The 15,483-nt window shown below is 43.7% G+C and overlaps 1 protein-coding gene across 14 annotated transcripts in view; it reads right to left on the minus strand.

The window, feature by feature from the left end:
• Positions 1-11,203: 11,203 nt before the first annotated feature.
• Positions 11,204-15,483, minus strand: part of SPAG9 (sperm associated antigen 9) — a 154,510-nt gene continuing 150,230 nt past the window's right edge. For all 14 annotated transcript variants that reach the window (XR_010153334.1, XR_010153333.1, XM_001171158.7 and 11 more), the window contains one exon: positions 11,204-11,948. Coding sequence is in view for 12 of the 14 variants with exons in the window: in XM_001171158.7 (XP_001171158.1) it covers positions 11,833-11,948 (116 nt within the window). In the remaining 2 variants the exon portion in view is untranslated. The remainder of the gene's footprint in view (positions 11,949-15,483) is intronic.

Raw genomic sequence — 15,483 nt, forward strand, 5'->3', positions numbered from 1 at the left:
ACATGCAGCTGTTCCTGCAGAGGAAGCAGCAGGAACTGGGGAAGGGCAGAGCGCTGAGGGAGGGGCAAGAGGGACCCAAGGACACCACAGTGACCGCGTGCAGCGAAGCGAGTATGAGCAGAGTCCTAATCTCCAGGTCCCTTCTCCCGGGAAGCACTTTTGTCTTTATTGGAAATTTCCTCCCATGTGACATCTGACCTCTACTTTCTCTTCTACAGATGAGCTCTGCTGTGAGTCCCAGCGGGCTGAGACACTGTGACTGCCCACCTGTCCCCAGGTGCCCCTTCTATACAGCCCCATCCCTTCCCAGGGATGCTCAGTGGCTGCGGCCACCCTTGCTTTCTGCCACTCAGCCCTTGCAGGGGCTTCACACCCCAAGAGGGGCAGTCTGGGCTGGGGCTCCTGGACTCCCTAAGGCATTATCCCATCCCCGCAAGTTGCCTGGCCGGGCCCTGAAGGAAAGGGGCCCCGGACCCAGACCCGAAGGCTCCTGCTCACCAGAGGCTCTGCCCAGGGACTCTCACCTCTCCAGCCACTCCAACTCCCCTCCAGCTTTCCTGTCATTTCCTGATGCCACAAATCTTCTGACATCCTCCCTCTTCCCCAGTGAATTTCTTCCCCAGGCCCTTCCCTTCCTCAACCTGCTTCATACTGGACATTCCCAGTTGGTAGGATCTGCCTGTGGCTCTGCACAGCAGGCTGGGCAAGGGTGGAGAAGACTGGGGGAGCTGTCTCCCATGACCCCAGCAGAGGCGAGAGACAGAAGCTGCATCTGGGACCTGTCAGCTGCAGTTTTGGGCATTCATACCCACCTAAGCATTCTGGAACAGCCCTGAACCTGGGCATCAAACTCCCCAGGCTTGAGAATGGTGAACACTACTATTAGGCGCCCCTTCCTCCAGGCCTATGCCGACTCCCCTGTGCCCATGGAAGCCGTGTAGTCCATGCTGGCTCTGGCTCATGTGGGTGTCCGGACAGAGTGAGGCCGAGGTGGCAAGGGCCCTTTACTCTGTGCACTCACAGCTCCCCATCCCAGCCAGGGCAGCCTTGACCCTCCTGCCCTCTCGCTGTGCCATGTGTCAGTTGGCTGGGATCATGCTTTTCCCCCTTCTCCATCAAGAGGATCCAACAGCATCTTGCAGCTAACACTGGGGCATGGGAGTGAGGGAAACAAACATGGTACCCACTCTTCTGTCCTAATGTTTAGAATCATGGGGCAGAAAAGCATCCTAGAACTCATCTAGCCCAACTGTCATTTTACAGAAAACAGGACAGAGAGAAAATGACCAGCCTAAAGCTCATGGCTACTCAGGGCAGCTGGGACAGGGGTCTGGTTTCCCGGCATGGAGCCACAGTGTCTGGATGTGCTGGAACTCGGCACATCCCCCTGAGAGTTAGCTGCAGAGGTGGCGTATGGGAGAGGAGGCTGGAGAATAGGCTTGGAGGTTTCGTCCAGGCACACAGATTCTCTCCCCCTAATCCTCAGCCCCTCCTTTTCTCCCTTTCAGCAGCAGTTATAAAATCCAGGAAATAAATGTGGATTGATGGCCTACAAAGGGCTTAGTTAGTGCTGTGACCTGCTGAGTTATGTAACTGCTATTTATTATCGGCCTTGGATGAAGTTTCCATTGAAGCAACTCACTAAGCTGATTCCGTGACATTTCTTTTAGCCTTGTTCAGAAGCAGCAGCCGCAGAAATTCTTCTGAAACTTCAAAGACTAGAAATTGATAGCGTCGATGCTTTTAAAGATTCCCTTCTTTCATCCTTTTTTTACTTTTTCTTTTTTCTTTTGAGATGGAGTCTCGCTCTGTCACCCAGGCTGGAGTGTGGTGGTGTGATCTCGGCTCACTGCAACCTCTGCCTTCCAGGTTCAAGTGATCCTCCTGCCTCAACCTCTCAGAATAGCTGGAATTACAGGTGTGCACCACCACACCTGGCTAATTTTTGTATTTTTAGTAGAGACGGGGTTTCACCATGTTGCCCAGGCTGGTCTCGAACTGCTGACCTCAGGTGATCTGCCTGCCTCGGAGTCCCAAAGTTCTGGGATTACAGGTGTGAGCCACCGTGCCCGGCCCCTTCTTTCATTTGGGTAAATTTTTCTCTCATCCATATCAACCCTGTTGACCTCAGCAACGGTCCCAGGCTTAGGTGCTTGGGTCCCTGGGCTATGGGCTGCATGATGGGGGCTGAGAGAATCTGTTTTCCCTGCCCCTGGCAAAGGAAAGGGGTTGAGAAGAACCCAGGGCTATGAGAATCTGGAGCAGCCAGTGGAAAATGCACAGAATGAAGTCAAGATTCTAGTCCCACCTCTGCTGCCACTCTCGGTCTCAGGTTGATTATTAGTAAAGTGAACTGCTTCCCTCAGCTCTACAACTTGACCCTCTGTAGTGCAGCACGCTCCTTGGTCTGGCTTGCTGTCATGCAGGGGTCGCCAGCCCAGTGAGGATGAAGAGGAGGGCTGAGGGGCTGGTAGGCTCTGGGTGCTGGCAAGCGGAAGGGAGGAAGGGTAACACTAACATGGCGCCACCGTGTGTTCAAAAGGGAGCAGAGCTGGGTCTCTCCCCAGCAAGGCAGCTTTCCTCTCCCCAACCCCTTTCCTGCTCTGGGAGTGGGTGGTGGCGGAAAGCCAAGGATCCTCCTAATTCATCTTCACCTCTCAGCCATTCACCTTAGTTGCCAAAGGGGCCCTTGGGAGAAGCTCCCCGAAGGCTCTAATGCCATCCTAAAGTAGACTTTTGGAGACTTCCAAAAGGTTCAAGAAGGAAAAGACCCAAAGGAAGTCTAGGACCTAGAGAACTCAACAGTGTCTCTCTTCCTAATTAAGACACATTCCTCCCATTCATGGAAGGGTTCATCCCGATGCCTCGGGACGAACTGGTGCGTCAAACAAAGCAGTTTGTACCAAGTGGTGCAGGCTACATGATTCTCTCCATTAAGGATCTGAGCACGTTTGTGATTATTGGGATCTGGCTGGGCATGAAGGCTGCTAGTCCACACAACCCAAGTTGCAATGGAAGAGACGGCCAACCCTCAAAGGATGTCACCTTGAACATAGCCTTACAGGGCATCCAAGCCAAGTCCGTGCTGTCCCCAAGCACAACTACAACTGGGGACTCAGAGAGATGAGATGACTTTTGATGGAGCAGTGGTAGGGAGGGACTAGAATCTACAGTTCTTTTTCTTCTTTTTAAAATAGGTTTTGCTGTGTTGCCCAGGCAGGTCTCAAACTCCTGGGTTTAAGCAATCCTCCTGCCTTGGCCTCCCAAAGTGCTGGGATTACAGGCGTGAGGCACCATGCCTGGCCTTACTTTTTACTTCTTATTATTTTTTCGAGACAGGATCTTGCTCTGTCGCCCAGGCTGGAGTACAGTGGCATGATTTTGGTTCACTGCAGCCTCAACCTCCTGGGCTCAAACAATCCTCCCACCTCAGCCTCCTGAGTAGCTGAAACTACAGGTGCGTGACACTATGCCCGGCACATTTTTTAATTTATTTTTTTGTAGAGATGGGGGGTCTCACTTTGTTGCCCAGGCTGGTCTTGAACTCCTGAGCTCAGGCGATCCTCCTGCCTTAGCCTCCCAAAGTGCTGGGATTATAGGCATGAGCCAGCCACCGAGCCTGGCCCCAAAACCTACAGTTCTTTACCATGACTTGGTTTTTGAGTTGCTCACTTCCAGCTCACATCTTAACACACCAGAGGGGTCTTTGGGAAGAAACGGCTGTCACTGCGGGGTCCCAGAAACATGGCTTTAATATGGGTGGGAAGGTCTGATAAACCCTTAATCGAGTGAAGCCCAGGACTGGGACTTTAAATCAGTCAAGGCCTGCCTAGAGGCATCTGCCCTGTTTCTGCTCTTCTCCAGCTAGGCTCCTTTAGGAAGGATCAACGTTTGAGATGTCTGTAAGAATCACATGCCAGATTTCTGCTCCTAGTTCCTTATGAACAGCCCCAGGCAAACTCTCCAAGACAGAAATGTAGACGGCATACATAGTAAAAGCCTGCTTGCTCAGAAGCCTATCAGGCCAAAATGCACCAACAGGCAAACAGTTGAAAATGCTCTCCTGAATTTGGAACTCAAACCCACTGTCACTTGTTTGGGGCTGGCCAAACGCAGGGGAAAGTCAGCTTGATGAGAAAGAACAGCAGGAAAATAAATCGAGGCCTCTGTGGGGGAAGCATACAAGTATCTGTTAACTGTCGAGTACTACATCTTTACGTGATCTCATTGGTTCTTTCCAACAATCCTGTGAATGAAAGACCATCATGACAATACAACTGAGAGGAAATCCAAGTTTCTGAAACACCATTCCATTCTCTTTGGGTATCTCTGTACCTGAGATGTCCTACAAAAAATCTTAATCCCACTTCATATTAAAGCCATGTTTCAGGAACCCCAAGGTGACAGCCCTTTCTCCCAAAGACCCCTCTGGTGTGATATATGAGACAGAATTTTGCATTCTTGCTTAGAAGGAGTGATGCTAAGCTTTTTAATCATGTAGAAAAGCATACGACCATCCTTGCCACTGTTCCACACCATTGTACATCTGATGATGCTAATATCTTATTTGGTCCTTTTTATTTGCTCTACCCACTTATATGCAGTGACTGTGAGTTTAATTATTGTCATAAAGCATTATGAGCAACAGATACTGAATAAATGTTTTGAGGACATCTGAAAATGTGAAATTTACCACTCTTTCATGCTTCAGTATGCCCCTCAATGTGCCTGCACAGGAATGAAGTTAACTCTTAGATGCAAAAGAGAGTATGAATTATCTTGTGTTTAATTTTCACGGGATACTCCTTTTCCTTAAAATGGGGGGGGGGTGGGGTGGGACAACAGAGAACAGTATTCCCCAGAAGGTCCAATAGGCCCAAGCGACCCCTGCTTCCTAACACAGTTCTGTTAGGACAGACATGGCCTGGAACACTGGTAAATAGAATAGAGATAAGAATATTCTGCATTCAACAGGACTTAAAGGCAGTTTTTCTTTTTATCACATTACAAAGTAGATACCATACCTACATCATTTGTTCAACTACTGCTTCTAATATGCAGCCACAGCACTTGATCACGTCACCATTTCCGCATCTGCTTTCCTTGACTAGCCCAGTCTCCTTGAGAGTGTCATAGTCATCTTCAGACACCTGGCATCTAGGAACCTCAGGTCTGCTACTGAGTGCCTAGCAGGGCCAGGTGGCAAGAACCCTTGGGGGTGTTACTCTTCTGACAGTAAGGAAACTGTGAGTGAAGGGTCACAAAACTGGGAAACAGGAGATCCAGGATTCAAACCCAAGTCTCCTGATTTGAGATGTGGCACTTGTCCCAACACACCTGCAGGAGCCTCCAGTGTTCAGTTGTTGTACCGCCCACTGAGGCACCTGAGCCTTTACTTGTCTCAGTCGGACCTCTTTACCAGTGGGCAAGGCCACACCTGTGGTTAGGCCTCTGGATCATCTGAAAGCTGTAACACTCTAAAAAGGGGGTTTCCATGAAGATCAACTGTGAATTTATAGGCTAAATACTTCAGAAAAAACTATCAGATGTTATGCAAATGCAAGCTAGGCATGATAACAACTAAATGGTTATGACTTTTTCTAGAAAAAAAAAAATCAGGAAATAGCTCTGACACGTGAATACAGACTAATAGGAAATAAAATATTTCCTTTAAGCTTTTAATGTAGCAGTTAACTTCCCACCTCCCTTCCCAAAGCACTGGGATGACAGGTGTGAGCCACCGTGCCCAGCCTGAGTTCCTCTTGGGCAGATGTTCCCAATGGGAGGATCAGAATCACCTGGTAATTGTTTCCCCATGTTCCCCAATAGAGTCTGATATTCTTGAGAGGAGAGAAAAAGAAAAAAATGTTTATTCTGTGAATAGCTCCCGGGGTGATTCTGGCCATGCCTCTCTCTCCCAGCCTAGCTGAGAACTGCAGCTTCTAAGTGAAGTCGCTGTTCCCACGGAGCCGGGGCTTATTTGGTCCACTTCTCCTTTGGTGCTTCAAATCAAATTATAACTTCTTTTGTTTTGGAGACAGGCTCAACCTCCCCAGGGCTCAGGTGATCCTCCTACCTCAGCCTCCCAAGTAGCTGGGACTACAAGTCCACACCACCATACTCAGCTAATTTTTAAAATTTTTTGTAGAGATGGGGGTCTCACCATGTTGCTCAGGCTGGTCTCAAACTCCCGGCCTCAAGTGATCTGCCTGCCTCAGCCTCCCAAAGTGCTGAAATAACAGGTGTGAGCCACTGCGCCCAGCTCCGTAACTCCTTTATGTCTGTGGGTGGGAGTGAATGTTCTGTGGTTAAAAGCAAGGAGCTAAACTATCTGGCTTCTTTTGTATAGTGTCATTCTGATAAATTGGAAATTCTAATTAATCCAATCCTACCCACTGGCTATCTGGGCCTCATGAGGGACTGGGCGACAATGGACTCGCAAGCAGGAGTGGTCCTTACCTGTATAGACAACAACCAGGCAAATCAGAGCCAGGGCCACAGAACCAGGGAGGGTCAGAGCTAGGATTTTTTTAGATTACCTGACTAAGCCACCCTGCGTTTTAACACATGAGAAAACAAAGGTCCAAATACATGAGAGTTGCATGCTTCAACCTCTGCTAAGTATCACACTTACCCACTGCTCTTTACAGACGCCTGGGCCCAGACCCCACAGGAGGGTCCGATTCCACAGCCCTGTGTGGGGGACTCTGGGATACTACGTTAAAGTGATTTGCTAGGGTCACAGCCTGGGTTATACAGCCTTCTTTCACACCATACCACTATGTCTTTCTAAAGAAAACAAGTTTAAAGCAAAATTCTATCAATTATCCAATATTTAAGGCATTCTGAGAAGTCCCCTAACTATACAACCTTTCCTAATAAATTGGCTGCTGCTGAAGATTAAGTCCAGGCCCCTTGTGATCTCTAGGCTTTCATGCCTACACTGAGTCTGAGGGATCAGGGGCTGGTTAAGGAAGAGCCTGGGGGCCGAAGCAGTCTCTCTCCACTAGTCTGAAAGATAGTTTTTCCACAAGGCGGACACTGCAGACTACAGTTCTAGTGATGAGGCTGGTGCTCCTGCCCTGTTCCCCAGGGACTAAGGGGCAGGCAGGGTAAGGTCCTATAAAGACTAGGAATGAGCCGCCCTAGTCATTGTATTCTAGGGCATCCAACCTCACTGAACAGATGACTATGCCTTCATCTAGTGAATGGTCCTATTAACATGCCAACTGGGGCAACTTTTACTATCACATTAAAACCCCACGTTTCTTGAAGGCACAAACAAAACACACTGGATGAGATTAAATCTCACTGCACTGAATCTGGAGTCACATTGTGCTGCCACATGATCAGTTTTATAATCATTCTTCCTTCCCGAGTCTTGCCCAAGCAAATGGATCACAAATAAGCACGCTGCGTTAAAATTACATTACAACCTGCCTCTTATTATTGAATAATTTGGCAAATAGTATGCCTTAGTATCATGTGTGGGCTGTTACTCAGGGATCCCACATTTCTCCTAAGCCCTCTTGTCTATTCTCATATCTCACCTGAACACGTGAGCCAAGCTGACCAGCATGAGGGTCCCCCACTGCTCACCTTTAGCTGGTGCCAAATGGCAACAGTCCTGACCCTCAGGAATGACATGTGTGATGGGGAAGATTATTGGACTTGCAAATAAAAACCAAGTTCAGATCCCCAGGAACGGTAAAAACAAAACAAAACACACTAGACCTCATACATGTTCATATACATATTTATATATATTTCATGTACAAAGTTACATTCCGAACCCCAGGGATTCCATAATAGAAATAAATACTGAAATAACTACATTGCTAAATGAGCTCTTTGCTCATAGAAATGAAGCTCAGCCTCTAAGAGACAGCAAGTGGGACATTCTAGAACCCATTTTTCAGATTATAGAGGCAAGTAAAATTCTGATAGAATGTCTTGGACAAAAAACGAATTTGGAACATAAAATGGTTAAGATATATTCAAATAGAGAAATGTATGACAAAATTAATAAAACTTAATCTTTTAAGAGAAAAGACAGACATTTAGTGTTACAGAATAGCATAACCCTGTTAGAAAAGCATTTATGATTTCCACATTTAATTTTCTCTTCTACTCTTCCGCTGTTACAAAGTGGGACCAAATGAGTCCCTTTCTGAACATGATCAATTAAGAAGAGCCCTAAATCTGGTTGAGTCCTTTGGTAACGGTCATAATACTCACAAGGAAATAAATATTCAGTTCCATGGCATTTGCAAGACACATGTTCTTTAGGACAGTTAATATTATGAGACATCTGTTTTATTTTGTTACTAAGGCAGCCTATGTTAAAGGGTCTCATCTCAAATGTAGGAAGACCTTTACAAGAAATGAACAATACAGTAACTGAAAGAATTGATTTTAACCTTTTCTATGCAAACACAATCTGAAAAGTTATGTGCTGCATATTGTGCTCAAAATGTTTTATACTCTCCACAAGCTGCAATTAAGAGATTCATTCCTATTTTTAAAATTTAGATCCACATGGGTTAGAGAAAAATACTCTCAAAAGTGAGTTCCTAGAGAATATTATCCCTTTGCCTCACAGAGATTTTAACCTGCATTTAAGAGTAAGTGTTAGGTTGAGGCATATGATATTGTCGCTTTTGCAGATCAGCAATGGTTGAACATTGGCAATTTCATATGGTTCAACCTTGCACATGACTCAAGTGTAAAAAAAGGAGAAACCTTCAAGTATCCCTTATTTCTTCCAATAGGGGTACACTTTTTTTGTACGGTGAGATCAACCCAAAGTACGCAAGCCTCTTCTCTCCCTTGATGTGGTAGTTACAGGCAGTTACATTCCTTTGCTGCTTGTGAGAAGCTTACATTTTGGCATTTTCTTCCAAAAATTACCACGTTGACCAAAGTAAACATTACAAGAATATGAACTTGTTATTGGGGGAAAGGGGAAGTGAAGCAATCTGTAGAAAATATTTAACTGAAATTACAAACATAAGGACAAGCCTTTAAAGCAAATTATACAGGCATTTTTGTCCTCTCTCTGGTCCCTGCAGTTAATTAACAGGGCCACAGATAATCTGATATCTTTAGATAAAACAACTACACACCTATATTACTTAAGTTAAAGCCAGTAAGTTCAAAAAAAGCAATTACAACCATTTGACATGTTTGTATTTTTCATCTTTAACTCCTGATCTCCTAAATTACATTCAGTCATACAAACATGGCTGAACAACAGCAAATGGGATCTGACTCTGGGATGTTTACTTCTTGGGATTAAAATTCCCAAACACTTTGGTGTCTCCTTCTTGTGAATCTATACAACATTTCCAATAAATGTTTAATAATGATTTTTTAAAAGATATTGCCAAAAATGGCTCAGATTTAAGATGAAATAAAAACATAGCAAACAAGCTATGGAAAAGTAGCCTACGTTTTGGTGCCCTGCAAAAAAGTGACTAAGTAGGTCAAGCAAAAAATTATTCTTTTAATACAGCTTTTACCAAAACAGTTTTAATACATGAGTGGCTACAATTTTATTGTGTACACAATGTGCTTATAGTCACATGTGGCCCAATGGATCCAAATGCCTCCTCTGGCTCATGAAATCCCATGTACTTCACAATCTAGCCTAATCATGTATATGCATAAAAGCCACTGGTATACTTTTTACAGACATCTTTGTATAATAGTCCAGAAAAAAAAAAATCAGTGGTACTTAAGAATGCTTAGACAATTTGACATCTACGTTTGCTTTCTTTTCTTTTCAGTAGTCCTTCTGATGATTGGGGGCCTTTATCCCATAGGTTTATACTGTTAAAACAGTACATAAAATTACATTTAGCTTTGCTTCGGCCCGGCGCGGGGGCTCACACCTGTAATTCAAGCACTTCGGGAGGCCAAGGCAGGTAAATCATCTGAGGTCAGGAGTTTGAGACCAGCCTGGCCAATGTGGTGAAACCCTGTCTCTACTAAAAATACAAAAATTAGCTGGGCAGGGTGGCACACACCTGTAATCCCAGCTACTTGGGAGGCTGAGGCAGGAGAACTACTTGAACCTGAGAGGTGGAGGTTGCAGTGAGCTGAGATCGCACCACTGCATTCCAGCCTGGGCAACAGAGCCAGACTCCGTCTCAAAAAAAAAAAAAATCATATTTAGCTTTGCCTAGAGTAATAGATAAAAAAGGGTAAATCACACATTTTCAAGAAGCTTGAGAGGGAAAAAATTGCAGCATCGCGGTTTTAAAAAACTTATTAAGCAAGAAAATCAGTGAAATCCAGACTTTAATCTATTTTTTGCTTGTTTGTCTGTTTTGAGACAGGGTCTTGCTCCGTCACCCAGGCTGGAGTGCAGTGGTGCTATCAAGGCTCACTGCAACCTCCACCTCCTGGGCCCAGGTCATCCTCCCACCTCAGCCTCCCAAGTAGCTGGGACTACAGGCATGTGCCACCACACCCGGTTAATTTATTTTGGTTTTTTTTTTGGTAGAGACAGGGTTTCGCCATGTTGCCCAGGCTGGTATTGAACTCCTGGGCTCAAGCAATCCATCTGCCTCAGCCTCCTAAAGTGTTGGGATTACAGGCGTGAGCCACCATGCCCAACCTATTTTTTTTTTTAATGGGCATTGTGAATGAAAATATGTAATGTCAACCTTTACTTTATGGTATCTTAGGTTTGTCTTCTTCCCCTTCATAGTTTTCCCCTTTGAGGATAACCCTTCAAGCTCAAAAGGGCACAAAAGCTAAAATGTTATTCACGTACAAAATACCAAGTATATAGCTGTTCTGCAGTTTGATACAGAACAAAAGAAAATAACTTTTCTAATTAAATCCCTCATTCTGTACTTAGGCCAGACTCCATCCCCACTACAGTTTTACTTGTATTAACAGGTTAAGAGCAATCTAGGAACATTTGGCAAACAAGTACATTTTTCACATGGAAAAAACTCAATCAACATCACCATTCTCTGGTACAAGAAATACAAAACACATTTCCTTTAAAAAATCCTCCCAGTGCTGAAGTATCTTCTAAGCTTCCCAGAGTATGTTCTAAGCTTTATAAATAATAAACCTTTCAGACATGTCAGTATGAAAATGAGACTGGTCTCAAAAAAAGCCCATCAGAATATTCAGAGAAGTAGGCCTCATAAACTTTAGAGCTCTAATAAGTCAGAAACAGGAAACGTTTATTTAAATAGTGTAGTCTTAATTTCTTTAATATAAAACCCCCCCAAATCTGATGAAAACAAAGTTTTATATACCATATAAACAAGATTTGTCAGATTTGAAAGTGAAAGTTAAAGTAATTTACAGTTAGCTTTTAACCCTCTCGGGACATTTAGATACATCCTGATAATCCATCTTGTATTAGTGTGTGTCAATTTTACAATACACTGGGGAAAACTCAGCTATTGTATTTAATGGTACAGTTTCATTTATCAAGTGTTTCCCATTAATTCCATTATTAGTGACAGCTAACAAGTGACCCCATCAAATGAAGTGAATGACATTAGACTGTGGCAGAGTAAACCACATCTGGATTGCTTTCTATAATTCACCAGTTTGCAGGAAGTAAACATTCTTTGATTTGTTCATAATATACTGAAGTTACCTATAACACTGGTGCAGTAACACAGCTAGTTCCTCTGTATTGTTATGGTAGAACGGATTTTGTAATATAAAGTTAACAGGAAAAAATGCTCACACATTATGTGGTGAAACTTATCTCACAAAAGAGCATTAAATAAAAGGATAGAGGGAAAATAAACCATGCAGAAGAGGCGGCTTCCCCATCTCCACCTGTTTCCCATGGGCTCACTCACTGCCATACATCACTTGCCACACTATCAAGTGACTCCTTTCTGCTTTGGTGACAGAAGGTTCAAGTGGAAGATCCTCTCCAAGAAGTTCTGATTCTCCACCTTCATCACCTAGTGAATGATAAGAAGACTCAAGTTAGGCTGAACACATAAAATATAGAACGATGTGAGTCAGATGTAATGCTCGTGGTTAGTCCATGAACAAGATGCCCAAAACTTGTCTGACTTTCACTGGAGAGTAAATAGTAGAAGAAATACTATGAGTCAGAATCCTCACCCATATTCACCCAAGCCACTGCTTGACTTCAGAAAAGGTTAATTCATTTTTCAGACTGTATTTATAAAATCCAGTTCACTATACTACGTTAAAAAGCCACCCCAACATGTCTGCATACCGATGGTCCAGACATGGGAAGCTAAGAAGGCAATTCTGTGTTCATCCAAAATGAAGAGTCTACTCTCACTTATTTTAAACTAAGAACTGAGAATAGTGTTATAAAATGCGTGAGCACAGGTACAGAGCAAACTAACTAAACCCAAATAACTCACACTTATTATCAATGACAGGTGTAATGTTCTCCAATTGAAGATAATTGACACAAGCATATGGAAATTAAAATAATTAGCCTGCAGCACTGCAGATGGCAGATTCACCAGCTACTGGGTTTTTCTTCCAATGATTTTCAAGTTTAGGATAGGTTACAAATTAACAGCGTATAATGGAAAAGGAGAAACAAAGAGGTTGGGGTAGCAGCCAAGATACAGGTTCTTCTGCATCATGGCTAAGTGAATGTGATCCATGGTGTCCTGATCAGACACTGGCTTCCAAGGCCCAGTCTGGGGTACACCACACTCCTCTCCATAAGACCCAGTGCAGGGCATACCATAATTCTCGATACAAGCTTGCATCAATTGTATCTGTTGTCACAGAGCAGGGTTATTTTGGCACAACCCAGTGAAAAGTTGTCTAGTGGGATGGATTCTTCAGCAGAATCCTAAAAACATACACACCACAGGACCTAAAGATATATTCCACTGATCTAACAGAATTTTGTAATGTGCCCCATGTGAATTTCAGCTGGACAAAAGAAAATATTGATACTGTTGACTAGAAACAACAGAAGAGAAAAAACCCTAAATATCTGCATTTTTCTCTGCAGGCCAAACTTTCCCTTACCCAGCCCTGTAATGGCCTTTTCACAGCAATATCAAACTAGAGAGAGGAGAACACTCAGTTCAAACTCCCATCTCTGAACTGAAACATACCCAGGTGGTTAGAAGGTAAAAAAATTAAGTTTGGCTCTTAAATTTTAAAAAATTTCAATGAAAAAAATTAACTGGCTGAGACAAAAGGCTGTCGCCATTTCTTTTCTGAGTTGTTCTGAAGATTTTACTTGTAAGAAAATTATCCTGTCTGCTAGGGTCTCTACAGCCTAAGTTTTAAGTTTAAATCATTAAAAATATGGGACTGTTAGAATCAATTTCTCACTGTTAAAATATTACAGGAAATGAAAAAGGAAATGGACCCCCAAAAAAGATCAAATTTGATTTTTTACAACAGTATATTCACTATTAAAATTAGCCTATGCTAAAGACAAGTCTGTTTTTCAGGCTGGAAATAACTAGAGATACTGCCAAACCTGGTTAAGCAATTTTTGTTCTATTTTCAGGATCCACAATGGAAGGAATTTTTAGTGGAAATGGAAAAACCACATAGAGATTTTATTAACAAACTCCTCAGTACGGTTCCAACTGACATACTGCACTCCAACACAAAGTTACAAAAATCACCCCAGCCAAGTGGAGTCCCTAACAACTCCTCTCATAAAAGGGAATTCAACAATAGTCAATTATTCAAAACACTTTGAAATGACTCCATTCCTGCTGACATCCCTGGAATCAATTTCTAAAGTTAACACTAACAGCCTTCCCCTCTTAAAAGTGTCAACAAACTTTTTGCATCAGATATTGGTGACACTAATCACATTTGTCACATTGTCATTTAAATGACCCTAATTTTTTTTATTCCTTTACAGAATTCATATCTAAAGTATTTGTTACTGATCTACAACACTATTATATTCTCTCAAACTACCTACTGCCTTATGTCTGGGAACTTTTTGAAGCACTGAGATTTTAAGCGAGTCCAAGGGATCAATTTATTTATAGCAAATAAGCTGGGTGCGGTGCCTCATGCCTGTAATCCCAGCACTTTGGGAGGCTGAGGCAGGCGGACTGTTTGAGGCCAGGAGTTCAAGACCAGCCTGGCCAACATGGTGAAACCCTGTCTCTACTAAAAATACAAAAATTAACCAGGCGTGGTGGCACATGCCTGAAATCCCAGCTACTCGGGAGGCTGAGGCATGAGAATTGCTTGAAACCGGGAGGTGGAGGTTGCAGTGAGCCAAGATTGTGCCACTGCACTCCAGCCTGGGTGACAGAGTGTGAGACTCTGTCTCAAAAAAGAAAAATTATAGCAAATAAATAAACATATTTGTACAGTGTCTTACAATTTACAAAGCACTACTCTTTCACGAGCATCAGTTCTCCATGTTTTCTTTGTACCTCTCTGGCCATTCCTTCTCAGATCCCTCCATAAGCTCTAATGATCTTTAAATGGAGTATGAATTCAGGGTTCTATCCTGGAACCTTTCCTTTTTCTTTCTTTTCTTTTTTTGAGATGGAGTCTCACTCTGTCACCCAGGCTGGAGTGCAGTGGTGTGATCTCGGCTCACTGCAACCTCCACCTCCCGGGTTCAAGCGATTCTCCTGCCTCAGCCTCCTGAATAGCTGGGATTACAGGTACACGGCATCACGCTCAGCTAATTTTTGTATTTTTATTAGAGACTGGGTTTAGCCACTGGAACCTTTTCTTTTAGCTCCTTGGGCGAACTCACCAACCCTCATGGCTTTTAGTACCACTCCATGCTGACAGCCCCCAAATCCCTCCCTCCTAAGATAGAGGACCTGTATATTCAGAAGCCCAGTGGAAATTTCCCACCTAAATCACCACTATGCTCTTCAAGATCAACATGATCAGCACTGGACTCCTCTTTCCATCCCTCCAGACCTGCTTCTCCTGTTGACAGTCCTGAGCTCTATGGCCCATTCTCTCCTTCCCCACATTCCCATCATGCTTCTTATCTGTTCACACTGTTACTACCTTTCTTGGGCATTCACTTGTTCCCAACTCATTTCCCTAGGTCTAGTCTTGAACCTCCAGTCCATCCTTCACACAACTCTAATCACATTGCTCCTATAGTTCTCTTTTGCTTGAAAGATAAAGTACAATCTTCTTAATCTGGTATGTAAAGGCCTCCCATACTCCAGTCCCTCCCTCCCTTTTGACAACAAATTCATACTTTCTTCTACTCCACACTCTTGTCATTTTAAAATAGTTTTTCTTCCATTAAGATGGTTTCATATCTCTAAACCTTTGGCCAAGCTATTCTCTTACCTCGGAGTGCCAACCCCTGGTCCTCCCCACCCCATTCCCCAACCTGACCCTTTGTGCTAAGACTATGCAGTGCTGAGTCACCTCAAGCATCATTTCTTGACTTCCTTCTCTCCCTACCCTTGGAAAGAACTGACTACTCACCAGAAGAGCATCAGTAACATTTTAATTTATTAACATGTCTCTATCTCT

This window comes from Pan troglodytes, chromosome 19 (genome assembly GCF_028858775.2).
Source record: "Pan troglodytes isolate AG18354 chromosome 19, NHGRI_mPanTro3-v2.0_pri, whole genome shotgun sequence".
NCBI lineage: Eukaryota > Metazoa > Chordata > Mammalia > Primates > Hominidae > Pan > Pan troglodytes.